Here is an 18,823-nt window from a genome sequence, read left to right as displayed (position 1 = left end):
GTATATTGTACAATGACATGCTGTTAAAAATGTAACTTCTTTATTCATGGCTCTTCTTAAATATTTGAAATAGATATATGTTTGGACTGTTAGTCAGACTAAACAGTAATTTTGAAGATATCACCAAGGTCTAGAGAAATTGTGATATATTGTATTTTTTACCATGTTCTGACATTTTATACACAACTAACCAGTTAGGCAACAAGTAATCAACAGAAAATAAATCATCAATACTTAGTTGCATTAGTTTGTTCAATTCCATGTAATATTCATGCAGCAGTGTATGCATGAATTTTATGAGATTATTTCTCCTTGAATGTGGTGATGGTTTTCCAGTTTGTTGTCATGCCTGCCATTTTTCTCTGTAACTAGTAGATGCTGTGTGTGCTTGTGTGAAGCCACATTCCAGTGTGATTCTGCAGGCATATGTGGATATCATTTTCTGTCTGGGCGGCTATGACAAATATATGAGTCACGGGTCAATAACGCCTCACAAAGATGAGATCATTACACACCGTGGAGAGCTCAGATTGAAAATGTAAGTCAGTGATACAAGACATAAGCAGTCTCTGTGTGTGTGTGTGTGTGTGTGTGTGTGTGCATGTGTGTGTGTGTGCGTGTGTTTATGCCAGACTAATGGTCCATTGTGCTCTGTCAAGGTTTATTTAGCCGGCCGAGGCAGTGGGGCTGCTGGCATTGGAGTCCAGACTGAGCATTAACCTCAGCAGTACGGGATCACACAACTTTCTCAGTTACATAAAAACCAAGATTTTCACAATGATTTTGCTTAGGGTAATCTAGAGTTTAAGGTAATCTATCTTTCATGAATGTGTACAAAATTGAGCTCTGTTCTAGACAAGAGGGTTGCAAGGTAACAAGAAAAAATTCAGAAGATGTAACAGATGGAGAATAAATATAGACAGTAAGAAATGGTGCCCAGGAAAGGCACTAGACACACCAGGAGCCATCTGAACACGCAGGCACATGCTACACAACTACACTGCCATAAACACAAACACACTGTGGCTACCCCGCTGCTAAGGTGTCTCTTTCCAAACTGGCGGTGAGCAGCTGCTGTCCTCACGTCAGGGCGTCAAAGTGGAAAAAACAGCAGTGTGAGTTTCTCCCACCTCTCTTTTGCTCTCTCTGGCTGTGAGAGGCCACCCTGACCAGAGGCTGATAAGTAGGGAGGGCCCTAAGGGGGCCTCACTGTACCACTGACCATTGTGTTTTCGCAGCCCTATGGGAGAGGCTGGAAACCTACAGAGGGAGTGAGTGGAGTAGCTGAAAATTGCAGGGAAGCGAAAGAGAGACAGTGTCACACCATGTTAGAGGAAAACAACTCGGTGGAAGAGTAGATTTGATCTTACTGTGTCAGACCAATGCAGAGGAGAGTTGGCGAGGAACATGATGTGTACTGACTGGACTGAACCTCAGACATCGGTCTGGACTAACCTGCTGACTGGGGAATAGAAAGGAAAAGACAGGAAGACAAGGAAGGAAGGAAGGAAGGAAGGAAGGAAGGATGAGGGAGGCACTGGAGAACGGGGATGGCTGCGGTGAAGTAGATGATGTCATTAGGCGAGCGTCTGGCCTCTACCTCAATGACGACTACAAAGAGGTAAAGGAACATGTTGCATTCCTATACAAGTCCATTTTGATCATTAATTGACTGAAGGGTTACTGGGAAAAAAAACAGTGTCATCAACTGAGAGAATCTCGTTTGTTTAATCCACACCAACGTGTAAATGTGACATCTTGCAGTGGGATGTGTGTTGAACTTGTTCGGGGGGGTGGAAAGAGTGACTGGCATGACCTCACAGTAACAACAAGCCACCAAGCCAAGAAACATTTCAGCACATTGCACAGCTACAACACTACTCTGTGTCACTTTGTTTCATTTGGGGCCGGCAGACTGGCTGTTACCCCTTGTTCCTACTTTTTATGCTAAGTTAACCAGCTGTTGGTTTCAGCTTCAACATAAAGGTTTGAAAAGTGACATTGATCTTCTCCTCTAGTTCTCAGAGAGAAAGCAACTAAACATGTTTGTCCATATTCCGTTAATAGGGTTTTGTGTGTCGTGTGATACAACCCAAACCCTGAGGTGACGTAATGCTTGAAGTTTGGGTATTAAAGTGCTTAGATATTTTGGGCAAAGCTATGATGTAATGGCATGAGTAACCAGGCTTTTGTGTTTAAGTCTTCCTTCAGTCTTTTGAAGAAACAAACAGACTCCTTCTCTGAGTCTTTCCCAACAAATCCATAGTCTGGCCTTCATGCACAGAGACAGCTCAAATGTCACTTAGAGACCCATTGTCCTGCCTAAACACACTTCATGCTTCCCATCTCTCGTCCCTCTCTTTGTCATTCTCCCCCTTGTCTTTTTTTTCCTTTATCCAACCAATACCCTCCCCCATTTCTTTTACCACTATGTACAGCTTTCTTGGTGTTCTCTTCTCAATCTGAGTGACAGGAGCAGCCTTGCACTGACCTGAGGGTGAACTACGTGAGGGGTCAGTGGGTAGGTCCCTTATCTGGGAAGGAATGTTGCACTGCCCTGGTCTCAGATAGCACAGGATGACAGTATTACACTGACACATACGCTTTTAGCCACCAAAGCCAGGATGTAGACTAATCATCTCTACTTGAAGGAATCAGGTGAAAACCGTGGAACTACTCTTATTTGTACTGGTTTAGATTACTTAACTTAGGTTACAGACTGAAACTAGGAGTACACAACTACCCAGACTGTCCAAAGATGGTGTCACGAAGTTACCTCCAGAAAGTTAAGAGAGCCAGGAACAAGACAGTTCTGCACATAGCCTGTGCAAATGATTTCCCAAAGGAGACAGATTATATCCCATTAGATATAACCAGACTAGCAAAGTTAAGTTAACCTGGTGCTGACTGTAGCACTTTAGCATAGAGTTATGAGAGTGGTATCAGTGTGTTCTCATCTCAGCTCTCAGCAACAAAACACAAACACTGAATTTACCCCACAGTTTCTGAATATTTACAAGCAGGTGCAGTTTCGGTGAAAAATGAAGTATGTATAAACATCTGTGAAATGATCTAAGTGACAATATAAAGCACAATCAAAACACACACACACACAAGGTACAGTTGACCTTGTATCTGTTTCTAGAGCTGTGAGCTTAGCGGCAGCTCACTGTCAGGTCTGGAAAATATGTCAGAGTGGAGCTGTCACTGAAAAACACAGCCACATGCATACACACTTAGCGGTAAAGCTCTGTGAACTGTGGTTTTTCCAAACACACTTGATCATATTCATGTGTACTGTAATACCATGCTTTCACTCCTGCTGTTCTTAAAAAGACGCACAGCTTGTGCTCACAACGATGTTGTATTTGTATGTGTGTGTCTGTGTGTGAACAGTGGTTTCTTGTCTCCAGCCAGGGAGTGAGGGCTTGGCCGGTGAAAAGCCTCCCTTGTGCAAAAAGGCGGGAGAGCACTTAGTGAGGAATGGAGGCAAAGAGAAGAAAGGAGAAAGAAATATTAATAAACGAAGGTGGTGTGTTATAAAAGACCCTTTCTTTTAGCGTATTTCTTGAATCCAGGTACAGTAGGAAGGCTGAAAAGGTAAACTGAAAGTAAAGAAAAGGATAGAAATCTTTAGTCATGTGGAGATACACTTAATTCCACTATTATACGCATCTTAAATCTTAACCACTTGACCATTTTTGGACACAAAAGCCAACAATTTGAAGGAGGGAGAAGAAGGATGCTCTTTGTTAGCACAGATAATTAAATTCATCTCCCTCCTCTAAGTATAGATTTTCAGGGAAGATTTGAGGGCTCAAGACAAGGCCCTGTCGTCCATCGCCAGGGCTAAATCACCCTCGAGATGAATGGTTGTAGTGCAGAGTGGAGTAGAAAATGTCTTTATCAATGAGGGTTTTTCAGCAGAGGAAATTGCTCAGTGAATTTGAGGAAAAACACAAATTAGCCCAATTGTGTTCCTCCCAATCTAATTTGAACAGTGACAGCTCTGGTGCTCATGCCAGGAAATGAAGGAGGTGGTTCCGCCTGTCATTCATTCTGCTCTCCCTCTGTTCCCACATGCATCTTAAAATATTAATGTAATAGACCTTACAATTTTCCATGGCATGTGGAAACAGGCATTTCCATAACTTGCTATTTTGGAATTGTATAAGATTTTAGGGGCAGCACGGTGGCTGGTTAGCACTGTTGCCTCACAGCAAGAAGGTCGTGGGTTCGCAACTCGGCCTTTCTGTGTGGAGTTTGCATGTTCTCCCTGTGCTTGTGTGGGTTTACTCCGGGTACTCTGGTTTCCTTCCACAGTCCAAATACATGTATGTCAGGTTGATTGGTGACTCTAAATTGCCCATAGGAGTGAGTGTGAGTGTGTGAGGTTGTTTGTCTCTATGTGGCCCTGTGATGGACTGGTGACCTGTCCAGGGTGTACCCCTGCCTTCCACCCAAAGAGAGCTGGGATAGGCTCCAGCAGATCCCCGTGACCCTGGTTAAGGAATAAGCGGGTATAGAAAATGGATGGATGGATGGATGAGATTTTATCGTTAATGTTAAAATGACCCAATAAAGGACACACAAAGGGTTTTGTGGTGATAAGATCTTTTTCATGACAATTTAAGTGAATAAACAAAGGGGAGGGTTTGTGTGTCTCACGTGCAGGGTTTGCATTTCATTCACCCAAAACCAAAGAAGAGCAATATGCAAAAACTGTGAAGGTGACTGCGATTTCATTGCTTCCTGCAATAAAGAGTGCCTGAAAATTCATTACTCCTAATGAAAGAAGTGTGCTGATAATTCATACATTTAAAAAGAATTTTAAATGAACCAAATTGTAGGTAATCTACACAAAACTGTATGGGAAAAGGAAAGAAAGGCAGGGGCATCTGTTTACTTCCCCGTGTGACTGTTTCGCACCTTCGAGTCTCAGTGGCGTATTCTACACCTTAGTAAATGGTTTATGAGGTTGCCATGAAGACTGCTCTGCCAAACCTAGGCCACCCAGACACAGATGATGTTTTTACAGAGAAGGGAAATTGTGCTGTCAGGCAGGTGTGAGATGCAGAGATGGTATCCAGTCCATTTACTGTGAGAGTTTTGATTGCATCTGTGACGGTGCATCATGACTATGCCTGCAGTCAGTTCCCTCTGCTAAGTTTTCAAGGGTGTCATTGACAGCTGAACCATTTAGTTGACATGTCAATCTGTTAATCACAGGAAATTAATTGGCAACTATTTTGCTGGCCCTGTGATGGACTGGTGACCTGTCCAGGGTGTACCCCTGCCTTTCACCCAAAGAGAGCTGGGATAGGCTCCAGCAGATCCCTGTGACTCTAAATAGCAATAGATAAATAGATAAATTAACTATTTTGCTAATAGTTTCTGTCATTTTTCAAGCATAATTGCCAAATCTTTGGCAAAGCAAGACATTTCAAAAATCTTTTCAAGGATGAACTGATTTCTGAGCTTGTTTAACTAATCAGTTAAACGAGAAAATAAGCTTATTAGTGGACGTGTGAAATGTTTGTCATTTTAAATCACTGCAGAAGCATATGCTCTGGGTTCCGCCTCACATATTTAAACAACTTTCAACTCTGATCACTGGAAATAAAATGCAAAGTGAAAAAGAAAAGCTCCCTCATGCTGTTTATGGCCCGGTCTTAACTGCTTTTGTGATGGCAGTAGAAAAACTTCTTTTTTTTTTTTTTCACTGGGGTAGTGAAACTGATGATGTGTTCACTAATGATCACTGGCTGAAGGTATAACCCTGAGGGTCTCCAGATTAACCTACCTCTAAATGAAGTTACACTGTGAAAAATGGCTTTTTTGTTGTTGTTTTATTTGGATAGATTCAGGCAAGTTAAACCATCGCACGTCTTTACATGGACACACACAACCCTCCAGCAAGACAGTGTGTGTGGTCTTGCATTTGCAAACTGTTTTGAGATGGAGCTATAAAGTTTATGGTGATGCTGATGTTGTTTGATTACTCAGTATTCTGATGCAGAACGTCCACCGAGCCCTAATGACTGTATCACTCTTCCTGTCCACCTGCACCTCAGCACAGCCCCTATGTTTGTTTTTGTTTTTTCTACCCTGCCACACAAGAGGAGCAAACTGCTAACAATTGTCAGTGAACCTGCAGCTTCCGGTGTTTGTGTTTGCTCGGAGCAGCTGCTCAGTGGAGTAACGTGACCGACAGCGTGTCAGCTGTGTTTTACTCGCGTTTGTGTGACTGATGTATGTGTAATTATTTGTGTTTGCCCTGCATTGCAACACTCAAGTCTACTGTTGCACCTTTGATGCAATGAGTTGATACTCTTAAGTGTGTTCAGTCTGACTCCCCGGGCCATCTCTCAAACACTCAAACACACACACACACACACACACACACACACAAAGAAACAAAATCCAGTCCTCTGCATGCCAGAGTGTGTGATGGCAGTGCCAAGTGCGTCCTGCAGGCTCTTGTGTGGAGTGGGATTATGTTAATTTGTCCTTGGTTGAGGCAATCTCACTGATGCCTGCACATAATTGTCAGGAGAGACAGACAGAGAGAGAAGGAAGGAGTGAGCAAAGGACTTGATAAAATGAGTGGAAGAGAGGTGAAGGTGCACTGAGAAGAGAGGAGGGAACAGAACGAACTGCAGAGTCACAAAGGCCTCAGGCTGATGGAGAGAAGTGGAGATGGAAGGAGTGCAATTGGGGATAATGAGGAAGAGAAGACAAGACTGACAACTGGCAAGGTTGAATCAGGTGGATATAAAAAGCATGTCAATGTGAGGAACACAGGTAGAAGAGAAAGGTGGAGGAAGTAAATTAGGAAGTAGGAAAGTAGGAAGTGGCTAACTTGGAAAAGAGATCCTAAAAATAAGGGATAAAGGTCCAATTTCATTGTATGTTTGTGCCAAAAATAAAGGAGAAATTGATTTAAACCTCTAAACTTTAAATCTCTAAGCTCACATTTTGCAAAGTTTTTTTTTTTCTAGACCTATCCAGAGCTTAGGCCCTTCAAGGTAACTGATTTCTGTATCAGACAAGGAAGGCCAGAAATACTGCAGTGTTTAGTCGAACTGTGTGTGTAAGGAAGCTTTCTGCAGAGATAGTCTTAAATCTGGGCTCTAATGCTTGTGTGCAGCAGTAACATGTGCTTCACCTGCAGTCAGCACAGATGAGACATCCTGTGTTGACTGGTGTGTGTGTGTGTGTGTGTGTGAGTGAGCATGTGTGAACTGCTGTCAAAGCTGAAGCTGCGCTGAGTTAGTGATGCAGAATTGGAAAGAGGCCAAGTGAGATCAATTGTGTAATGTTGCTATTCTTGCAGATTTAAGCATGCATGAATGGGCTAGTACTGTTTTTCCTCTGGAGGTTTTGTATGCTTAGACATGAAGCCTGTGTGAGAAGATCTGCTGGGTGTGGGGTTATTGGAGTGCTAGCTGGGTTTTTTTTTTTTTTTCTGAGACAACAGCACCACCTTCTTGTGAGTACTGGTAATATAACTTGTTATGATTTCACACATCTTTTTGTCAGTGTTTCACCTGACTCCATGCTTAACGTCGCTGTACCTCTTACCGTAAATTAAGGAGGCTGCTGCTATGAATATATTTACACGCATGATTTGGACTGTCAGAAAGCACTTCTATTTGTGCACACAACTAGTCATGTAGGAAAAGGATGTTAGGATGATGTGGCATGGCAGGCAGCTATATATACGTACTTGGGTTTAAGGTGCCATGAAAACGAGCACCCACCTTGCTGATGTGTCTTTGAGGAATACGCCTCAAAGACGTTTCTGCCTGATCCCGACCTCTCCAATGTAAAAAAAATTAACCTCATCTTGTTAATCGTTTGTTCTAGGCCCAAAAGAATGAGAGAGAGTCTATCAGGCAGAAGTTGGCCCTGGGCAGTTTCTTCGATGATGGCCCAGGCATCTACACCAGCTGCAGCAAGAGTGGCAAACCCAGCCTGTCCTCACGGTAAGACCTCTGTCATATTACTCCTCTTTTAACCAATAAGCATGTGACTGGTACTTGGAAAACACATGATTTTCAGTGGCTCTCCAGGGTTGTACCGAAAGGGGATCCTACACACAGATGAGAGCAGTAGTTTCGTTTCAAGAGAACATGAATTCCAGGAGTCTATAAAGATTTAAAAAAAGCAAAAAATAGGGATTCAATTTTGCTGTACAGAAAGGACAGGCAGAGAGGAAGAAAGAATGACAGGAGGCAGAGAGGATTTATGCAGCATGAACAAGCCAGATGTAATCAGCTCTTGTGAATTCCCAGAAGACACTACATTTGCACACATAGACACCTCCTACACTGAACCGTACAGGAACTAGGTTGTGCTCTTTGTATTTCTGTGATTTGAATCAGGTGGATTTCTCAATAATGATGCAACAGATTGTCTCATTGATGAGTATAAGGAAAAAGTCTCATGACTGTAATGTGGGAAATATGATCTGAGATGGTAAGATGCTGTTAGAGCCGGACAATACTGGATTTATGAGGTGGATACTGTTATCATCCATCCATCCATTATCTATACCCACTGATTCCCATTTAGGGTCACAGGGATCTGCTGGGGCCTATCCCAGGCAGGGTAAAAGGCAGGGGTACACCCTGGACAGGTCACCAGTCCAATCACAGGGCCACACTGAGACAAACAACCTCACACACTCACACTCACTCCTATGGGCAATTTAGAGTCACCAATCAACCTGACATACATGTTTTTGGACTGTGGGAGGAAACTGGAGTCTCTGCTGGGTTTTGAACCCAGGTCCTTCTTGAGGCAACAATGGTAAGCACTCATCCACCATGCTGCCTGCTGTTATCAATATTTGAATTTTAAATTCAAATTAATTAATTTTAAATTAGGTTTTTTAAAACTTGTAACCTAACTTGTGAGTGCTCAGGTGCCCCATTGGCATTTCTGTATGTGGAGAGTATCATGCATTCCACAGTATAGTAACAGCTCTCATCCATCAAATCATCACATTTTAGTGCCTCTTACAATCTGATGTTTGAGTTACAGGGAACTTTTTGATGCTGTCTCTTCTGAAAAAGAAATAATCGACCACTCAGGTCCTATTTTAATTGGGACTGATTGGATCTATGCTGTGTAATCAATCAGCTCTGTTTGTAATTACTGCATTGAATAAAGCAGAATATTGATCTGCAGTGGGCTGGATCTAAACTTAGGAATATTCTGTTCTTCTGTGACACAAACACCACCACCACCACCAACCCCACCTCCTCCTCCCCTCAGTCTGAGGCAGATTCGATCAGACCTACCAGACTATCTTGGATCGATACAGCAGACAAGAGGGGGGTCTTTAATTCTGTCCTCAGCCAGCACTTTGCTCTGGTGTTGAAAGAAGCTTGTTCCAGTGAGGAGTTTCTTTTTCGTATTTATTTCCAACTTTAGCGCATTATAGTGTATATTCACAGGAAATACTTGGTGTGCATATTCTAATTCCTTCACAGACGCAAAGCAATTTGAAAAGCTCGTCAAAGGTCATGTATTAGAAATGACTGTTGACTGTGTTGTCTATTCTGGCTCTGCTCTGAGTCATTTACAGCAGCAGCAGCTAATATTGACTGTTATTTGCATTTATGTTAATATTAACTTGTCAGACCCTGTTTTAACCTTTCTCCATCACCCCCAGGCTGCAGAGTGGGATGAACCTACAGATCTGTTTTGTCAATGACAGTGGCAGCGACAAGGACAGTGATGCAGATGACAGCAAAACAGAGACCAGTCTGGACACACCTCTGTCCCCCATGGTATGCCCTGATGCATGCACAGTTATTAAAGTATTTCTTCAGAATTCAAGAATGAAAACAAAAGGATTTCACTCTTGAAATCGCTACAAAATGAGTTATTATGAAAAACGGGACTGAGAATGTGAAAGTGTTAAGATCTGATGTGTGAAATCAAAACTGAGACAGAACAAGAATGAGAGCAGTAAAAATGGGGAGAATATTCATTGTGGTTCAGAAAGATAGGACAGTTTAGTTGCTCCATGAACGTCTTTGCTCGCGTTTTCTGGCCTGTTAACCAATTCACGGGCAGCAAATGAGAGGTGAATTGGAATACGCTCACCATGGCCATGGATGACTGACCACATTAACCTCCTGTCAGCCTGAGACACATTTAACAGTAACAGAGCAGGAAAGAGTGAATTATCATCTCTTTGCATGTTCATCCGTGCTCTCCTCACATCCCAATTGATGTACAGTGACATTGCTGTCAAGGTGTAAAATCTACATAACAAAATGCCAAGAATACATGAACGTAAATCTTCTGTTATCGTTTCCTCATCCCTGACCTCCTTGTTACCTCCTTTCAATTGCCTTTACAATACATTTTTCTCGCTCATTTACCATTCTGTTCACTTTTTCTTTCCTATTTTATTTCATCTTGCCATTTCTCCTCTTCCGCCTCCCTCCAGTCCAAGCAGAGTTCGTCCTACTCAGACAGGGACACCACAGAAGATGACTCGGAGTCAATGGAGGACATGGACTTCCTCAGTCGACAGAAGAAGCTTCAGGCCGAGGCAAAGCTGGCCCTGGCTATGGCCAAGCCCATGGCCAAGATGCAGGTGGAGGTGGAGAAACAGAATCGCAAGAAGTCACCAGTGGCCGACCTGGTCAGTCCCAGAACTCTCACGCTGCCTTTGACTGACCTAACAAAAACATGAAAAAAAAATAATTTTCTGTATTACTCCCATGTTCTTTGACAATTCAAAGGCCATTTAAAGGGAATGGTCTTGGCTGATGGTTGTGGTGTTTCTACAGATAAGTTTGGCATAAAAGCGACTGGAGCCAGAGAGATAAGAGTTACAATGTGTAAGAGCAAAAACATGAGAGGCATATTTTCTGTTTTCCACTTTCAGTTTTTATTATAAACCAGCTCATATTATAATATTAACAATGTGTCGTTTGAAAGGGCTAGTGATTGCAAACACATATTATCAGCTTTACAGTGAGAATCAAATATGCTACCTGCCCAGCACCAAATGAGAAATAGACAAATCAAGGATGAATGCATTGGAACATCTAAAACAGGCAGATTATTTTTCAGGAGTTGGAGGAGAGGAGTGTGATAACTGGACTTATTAAGGCTGACTCCAAATAAATGCCAAATCTATTCCATGCTGAATATTAAATTAAAGCTTAAACTGTGTTAGTCTTATGTTTACCAGTGTTGGGCAAGTTACTGTACTTCCAAAATATAATACATTAAATATTACTACTTACAATCATTTGAAAAGAATTAGTTACATTACAGTATCACTGGCTCTGAATTGTAATCCATTACACTACTTTTGAGTTACTTACACCAAAATAACCACAGATCTATGACGGAGCATTCTAAAATGTTAAAATGTAGTTTATCATATTTTTCCATCCATTGGAGGTCGGGTCACACATGTATTGCCGTGACTTTTACGTTCTTGTCCTTTTTACTGACAAACTGAAAATAATGTAGCATTATTAACCTAATAATGAAAAAATGTCCAACTCAAACATGTAGTCATCTGCAGGCATCTCAGTGTTTCACCCACCGATATTTTTCTTTGGTCTTACGGTGTTGGTAAATTCTTTAAAAAAAAAGAATTCCACTTAATATTGGGTTAAAATGTGTTGTAACTCACGCTACTGAGATTATAACAGGCATAATATTAGCAAAAATTTATTAGCAATGCATCATATTCCTCCGTTACAGCAAAAAAAAAAAAGTTATAGTGTATAGTACTGTAATGGTGTTACTTTTGCTGGAAAAACCCAAGATGTTACACTGATGATATCCAAGGTCTACATTGAAGTTTCGCACTATAAAATATCTACTGGCAAAAGCTTCTTTACTGATGACTAATGAGAATAGATGGGTGGGCTGTGTTTCAGTTACATATGAGTATGAAAGTGTAACAGGTCACATACAGTATATGTTGTTACAATGTCTCAGGAAGCCCCCCACCCTTCCTCTGTTTACTTTCTTCCCCTGCCCCATTTAAAGGAAATAAGGTGATGACAACCCTGCTCATCATTATTTCATCAGTTTTTATCTGCCTGGCTGCTCACACACCAACACACTCACAAAGCCACGCTGTCAGGATGACACACACACGATATTTCCACCCAGACTTTACAGGCAGAGCCGCTTTACTTATTCAGTGAAGAGAAGGGCAGCTTGGCCAGATCCATCTATAATTCATACGCCGGAAAGCATTGACTTCAGTGTTTAGGGATGTAGCAGTGCTCTGTAGTCAGAAGACATCACTGTCACGTCCCGATTGAACACACAGAGAATATTAAGATGTATTGAAGCTACAGCCAACTTCAGTGTCCACAACACCAGAGATCTATTAAAGTGTGGAAGGTACATGTGCTAACATGTGCTAAAAACTTCCCTTCCTAACCAGGGGATACATCTGCTGTTGGCTGGTAGTAAATGAAAAGATTGTAGAGTAGCTGTGCCTATCTGAAAAAATAGAAATTGCAGTTTAATTGAAAAAGACAAACTTCCGAATATGATTTGAAGTTTGTGTGACGCTTATGTCTGGTATATTTACTGTCACAATAACCCTTAAGTTAGAGGTTAATTGCACAGTGCATACCCACTTTAACCTAAAACCATCTTAGAGAGTGCAGTGAAACCTATTGGATGACAAGTGAGAAGTCAAAGTCATAGTTAGCTAAAGACCATGGATCAGTGGTTTAAATAGTCAGTTCAGCATTTAAAATCATTAGGTTTTAAAAGAAATTATAATTTAACTACAATTAGAGTTAATTTGAGTAAAACTAATGCATAACCTCATAAGATAATATAGGAGTAATGATAAATAGTTCAAATATTGGCCAAAAGTGAGTTTGATAATGCTAAACAGTTTAAATCACAGCTAAAACTATCCAACCAAAAAAAAATCAAACACATACGTAGCTCAAGAAAATGATAAACGGGTGAAAACCAATATAAAAATAATGCTTAATGCTTAAAGAGGTATAGTGATCAACTTTAAAGATTAGCTAGAGTTGAAACACAAAGGTAAAAGCCATGGATAAACTGTTGAAGTGAATAACTAAAAGTAATACACAAGTACTTGGAATAATTAACTGTAAGTTTTAAGATCCTGCTTCTGTCTCTGATGGTAAAAAAAAAAACATCATAACAATCCACTGTTATGCAGGGGTTATGTCAGAGAAAGACAGTTAAGAGCTATCTCCTTAACAATGCACTGATACCGCTGCCAGTTAGTTCAATTCAGATCTAGCTAAACTGGATTTTCCACTCTGCTTGTCCTCGAATGGGAATTTATCCGGCACAGTAAGCCTGCGTCCAAATGTCTGTTTGTGTACTGGGACTGTGGGTTTTCCTCAATCTATACAAACTGAGAGACAGTGAAAAAGTCAGTGAGAGAAAGGGAAAGACGGGTGAGAGATTTAATCAAAATTTCAATTCTCTCTGTGTGTCATCTTCATTCAGTCTGTAATTTCTCAGTCTGATGTCAAGTCATTGCTGGAGGTTTGCTCTTCTGATATCAAGCATTTGTAATTCGTATTATGATGAATCAAAAAAAAAAAAAAACTTACAGTGTGGTCTCTACGCTACCCTGTTGAGTCAGGTCTAACACCAGCCCTTCCCAACACTACTTGGGTCATATTTGACATCACAGTTCTGTCTCTCTGTGGCTCTTTACTCACCACCACCTTGTGCTTATCCAGTCATTCGAAAGTGAAACTGACTCATGACAGCCACAAGCACTGTTGCATCAGTGCCAGTGTGAAAGTGAAAGAGGGTGAGAAGCTGGCAAGAAGCGCCTATAGCCAGATGCCCATACAGTGTGGTGCATGCAAAGACACATCACACATTTTTCTTTCCTATGCTGTTTGTCAAGACTGGATGCGAATGTGGGAGGGAGAGAGAAAATAGGTGCGCTACGGAAAGAGAAAGAATGTAGACTGGTTGGACTGGAGTGGAGTGTTGACAGAGGGAGAGTCTGGTAAACAAAAAGCAAATTATCCTCCCATGTGTGTCTTAGAAAGCCCACGCGACACTTGGTGATTTTATTGCATGTGGTGGCTGCAATCTGAGGTTGCCTGACAACATGGGGCCACTGCTGGTGGCAGTGGACGTGTACTCATTAAGGCATCGATCCACACTGAAAACATTTTTATTAATGTGTATTAATTACACATCCTGAGCAAAAACCTAATATATTGAAGGAAATATTGAAAAAGAAAAGGCACTTTTATTAACCATATGTCATATAGAATTGAATTGAATTGGTGGGATTTTGTACGAAATTGCACCAGAATTTCAAAGTTTGCTGCAAAAGGAGAGATTATATAATTTTATTAGTATAAAACACCATCAGCCTTTTTTTGTTACCAAAGAGCAGGGCTTACTTGAAATCCCCCGTCTTAACAGTCTCCTCAAAGAAAAAGTGATGATTCCTTTTCTTTCAGACTCAGAAACTTTCTTTAATTATCAGAAGAGGGCAAGAAACTGAAAAACTGTTCAGAGAAAAAAAGATGCAAATGAAAAAGTGACTCAGCCTGAAATTGCACATACTCAATTTAGCAAACAGCTGACTTTCAGTTATCAGTTCAATTTAATTTGACTGATTTTATGTCTGTAGTCACGCTATTGTGTTTTTATATATGTGTATATTTAATCAAATTTAGGATTGAATTGCAAATTGTTCATTATAGGAAAATCTGCAAATAGTTTGAATGAATGAATTCGTTTAATGTCAGCCTGTACAACTGATCGGTTTTTGTGGAACTCCACAAAAACTTAAATAGTTTCTTTTTTCTCCTTATGCATGTCTTCCTTCTCCTTATGGACAGTCGTAAAAAAGTGTTTCACTGCATGTTGTACTGTGTATGGTTGTGTGTGTGTGATCGACACGTTTGAATGTGAAACGTATTTAAGTAAATTACACAAATGTTTCTAATGTGTTTGTACGCGTTTCCGATGCATTTTCATGTATGTGTGTGTGTCTGTGTGTGTGTGTGTCTGTGTGTTTCTCGGCAGCTTCCACACATGCCTCACATCAGTGAGTGTTTAATGAAAAGAAGCCTGAAGCCGACCGACTTGAGAGACATGACTCTGGGGCAGCTCCAGGTTATAGTCAACGACCTGCACTCACAGATCGAGAGTGAGTTGACCATACACAAACCCATACAGCGCGGTTCCATACACACACACACACTCACACAAACACACTGACCTCTACTTTCAATTGCAGAAATGAGCAAATGGGGAAAAACATGCACATGCATACTGACCCCTACCATTTTCAGTGGATATGAAAGTACTTTTATATATGTTAGTCAGTTCAAAGAACCACAGAGTCTAAAGCTTCCCCTATTTACTGTTACTGCACTGTACAGATCATTGATCCTGGTACTCTGGTGAATAATCTCTCATTTTAAATAAAGCAACTCCAAAAATCCCCATGCGTCCAAAATGATGAGCTGCTTTTTACACACAAAACAGATTTTCCCCTTAAAATCTCTTTTGTCAGTGCTTTATATTTTCTGGCAAAAGCTGAAGGAATAATAGCCGAAACATGTGTTATGAAAGCAACCACAGATATGTGGTTTGACAGTCGGTAATCAAAATGTTTCTCATGGCTTTGTCAGATCCACAGTCGGAGATTCTAGCCAATCACATGCAGGATTTCATGTGGATTTACTGTCCACCTGTTGATGATGGTCATAAGAGCTAAGATGTGTTATGGTCAGCTGGAATGTTTAAATGTGGAAACATTCTTGCGTGATTATGGCCTGCGGGCCCGATCATTTTTATTTATAAGACTGCTCATATTATCTGCCACTCCAGGTCTGAACGATGAGCTTGTGCAGTTGCTGCTGATCCGAGATGAGCTACACATGGAGCAGGATGCCATGCTGGTTGACATAGAGGACCTCACCAGGTGCATTTGCCATTTTTTTATTATTCATCTGGTGTTTAAGGGGGGGAAACATCCTTCATGTAAAGAGTAAGGTGTTGTGTGATCATACATTTTCATTGTCACAAAATCTTATGAATGGACAAGGATCAGGGATAGTGGAAAGAAAAAAATAAATATACAATAACCAATAAAAAAGGAAATAAAAATATACAAAAGTCAACAATATATTTAGTCCATCTCTCAATACATTCTGACTCTCCTACAATCTCTGTGGCTCTCAGCCTTAAGCTGAGTGTGTTCCTAATGAAGTTGTAATAAAGTACTGTATAAATTATTAAACATATCAAATGGCTAGTTAACTACTTTACAGTATGCAATATTGATGCATTTATCCAAACTGCATTATTCAAAACGCACTGACAGATCAGTCAGATGTTCTGGTGTGCTATGCTAATAGTTGTTTTTATTTTCAAAGTTGTAGTTTTCAGCCCCAACCAGTTCTGATTCAGGTGAGGAAATTCATCAGATTTCCCACAGTTCCTTCTGGAGTCATAAAAGCCTTTAGACAACTTTTCCATGTAGGACCTGTAAACAGACTTTGATATGTAAAATAGGTGGAGTTCCCCTCTGACAAACGTTACTTAAGCAGGAGTGAATAGTCCATTTTTAGGGACTCTTTTCAGATGCAGACTTAGTATGTTTTAGCACTTGGGGCAGCTGTTTAGTGGTTGCTGTTTTGTTTTACCATGATTACGTTAACAAAGCAATATCTCACAGAATAGCTGTCATTGTGTAGCTCACAAATGTGATAGTTTCTGGACAACAATAAAGAATATAGAATATCACCAGCTGTATTCTTGTAGTGATGTATGATCCTTTTATTTTCTAGACATGCTGAGAGCCAGCAGAAACATTTGGCTGAGAGGACCCTATCCAAATAAGATGCCCCATCCTCTCTCCACCCCACTCCCCTCTGCCAAGCTTATCCCTTGCTCCAAACTAGACTTTTCCTCTCCGATCATTCCACCTCTGTCCCACGTCAATCCAAATCCCACCCGCTTATCCCAAGTATTTTGCTCCTTGCTGCTTCCCTGTCTCCGCCCCCCCCCACCCCACCCCCCACCCCCACCCCACCCCCCCACCCCCACCCCACTTCCCGTCTACTTCACTGTCCAAACCCACTGACTTCAGTGGTAGCAGCAGCACAGAAGAAAGCCCCCATCTTTCATTTGCTTCTGTGGTTTTCTCCCAGCGCTAAGGACAAGAGAGGAGCATTTCCTGCTTCCTGGGAGAAGCGGAAACTGATTGTGTGTTGTCATGGATTCTGTCCCCAGCTTCCTGTGCAGTGATCGGCCTCGCTTTGCTATGGTTTCTTTTTAACTTTCTACAATCGCCACTAAATTATAACTGTTCAAATGCAAAAACTGTGGGAAAAAAAATAAAATAATAGTGAAAAATTTAGTAGAAAGTCAGTCATGCGAAAAAAGAAACACTGTATAAAAAAAAAAAATGATGGAAAACTAACTTCTTCAGACCATTTTAAGTTGGACAGTAATTTTAAAGTATTTCAAAGTTGACCTGTTTTTATTCTGCACAAACGGTAGTTTTCAACTGGGAAATGTTTATTTGAAGGTGCTAAAAGAGTGTAAAGGAAACATGCCTGCCTTGTAGTGGAGTCGTAGCTTTTGGTAATACGTTCACTCTAATTGCTCTTCAACATTTTGTGAATGTTGATTTTCTGACACGAGTCATTTTAAATGAATAAGTGTGTTAATATTGTTTTCATCCTATTGTATTCAGAAACTTTATTTGAGGGAAGAAATGTTTATGTACAGATATGTAAAATAAAGAATAAACTTTGTTTCATATATGTTGGTCTGTCGTGCAGTTATGTTGATCTGGCTGTTGCTGCATGTCCCTTTCAAATGCTCTTCCTCATTCTGCAGAGAGAATATCACACGTAAAATGACTCAACACCCTCTGTTTCGGTATTGCCTCATCATGACAATGTCTTTGACACACATCCAGCTGGGGTTGGTTTACTGCTCTTAAAGAGAATCCATATTCATTTGGGCAACCCCTTTAAACTCACAATCAGGAATTTTTTATTTTTTTTTCATATGAAAAATTACAGCTCTTAGACTTGCAAATTATATTATGAATGGTCACTTGTGGCCAAAGGTTGTATGAGTGGAAGGCTTAGGAATGAATTGGATTTTTGTTTTATTTTTTTTTTTTTTATGCTGGTATGCTGTTTTTCTGATGAAGTTCCCCCTCCCCTTTTGTGGGTCATCTTTCTGAATATTCTGTAACATACTCAGCATACTGAGAAAGTGATGGTAAGTTTCATTACTTGGTATGTTGTGCCATAGAAAGGCCACGAAACTCCTGATAACCACTCACTGACCACTGTAGTTTCACAGTGTGCTTTAATTCAGAGGCTTGCCCAATAAAACAAGTGGATCACGGATCATGAAGGCTGAAACTGAAGAAGGTGACATTATGCCTCGCGTGTCAATGGACAGTTTCACAGTTTCTATTTATGATCATTGTATATTTCTCAGATACTGATTTTGACAAGTTGTAGCACACAAAAAACTGTACTTGAGACTGAAAGTTCATTCTTCATCATCAAGCAGTTCAGAAAACATTCCCATCACTGATAGTTATATTAAAGTGTCCTATCATGTCATGAACATGTAGGTGGTTACACTGATATTTTTTACAGACTTTCTATCAATGCTGGTTGAAAATTTGAAATCGAAAGTTTACTTTCACCTTTAATATTTACCAAATTTCTTTTCAAGTATGCAACCCACAATATTTTCCGACATGCAGGCATAATCATGGTGTAATTCAAACTTTATATTTTATATATTCATA

At 40.6% G+C, this 18,823-nt stretch overlaps 1 protein-coding gene across 6 annotated transcripts in view; it reads left to right on the top strand.

The window, feature by feature from the left end:
- Positions 1 to 17,810, top strand: part of schip1 (schwannomin interacting protein 1) — a 187,647-nt gene extending 169,837 nt beyond the window's left edge. For 5 of the 6 annotated variants that reach the window (XM_026330347.2, XM_026330374.1, XM_026330364.1 and 2 more), the window contains 6 exons: positions 7,870 to 7,988; positions 9,683 to 9,800; positions 10,469 to 10,666; positions 15,058 to 15,181; positions 15,868 to 15,961; positions 16,830 to 17,810. In XM_026330347.2, coding sequence (XP_026186132.2) covers positions 7,870 to 7,988; positions 9,683 to 9,800; positions 10,469 to 10,666; positions 15,058 to 15,181; positions 15,868 to 15,961; positions 16,830 to 16,881 — 705 coding nt within the window. In that variant the 3' untranslated portion in view covers positions 16,882 to 17,810. Of the gene's footprint in view, positions 1 to 1,084; positions 1,622 to 7,869; positions 7,989 to 9,682; positions 9,801 to 10,468; positions 10,667 to 15,057; positions 15,182 to 15,867; positions 15,962 to 16,829 lie in introns of those variants that run through there. The other variant, XM_026330383.1, reaches the window with a different exon arrangement.
- The last annotated feature ends 1,013 nt before the right edge of the window (positions 17,811 to 18,823 follow it).

The sequence above is a fragment of the Mastacembelus armatus genome, chromosome 13 (genome assembly GCF_900324485.2).
Source record: "Mastacembelus armatus chromosome 13, fMasArm1.2, whole genome shotgun sequence".
Lineage (NCBI taxonomy): Eukaryota > Metazoa > Chordata > Actinopteri > Synbranchiformes > Mastacembelidae > Mastacembelus > Mastacembelus armatus.
The sequence above is the reverse complement of the archived record's forward strand: the minus strand, read 5'-3'. Positions and strand labels throughout refer to the sequence as shown.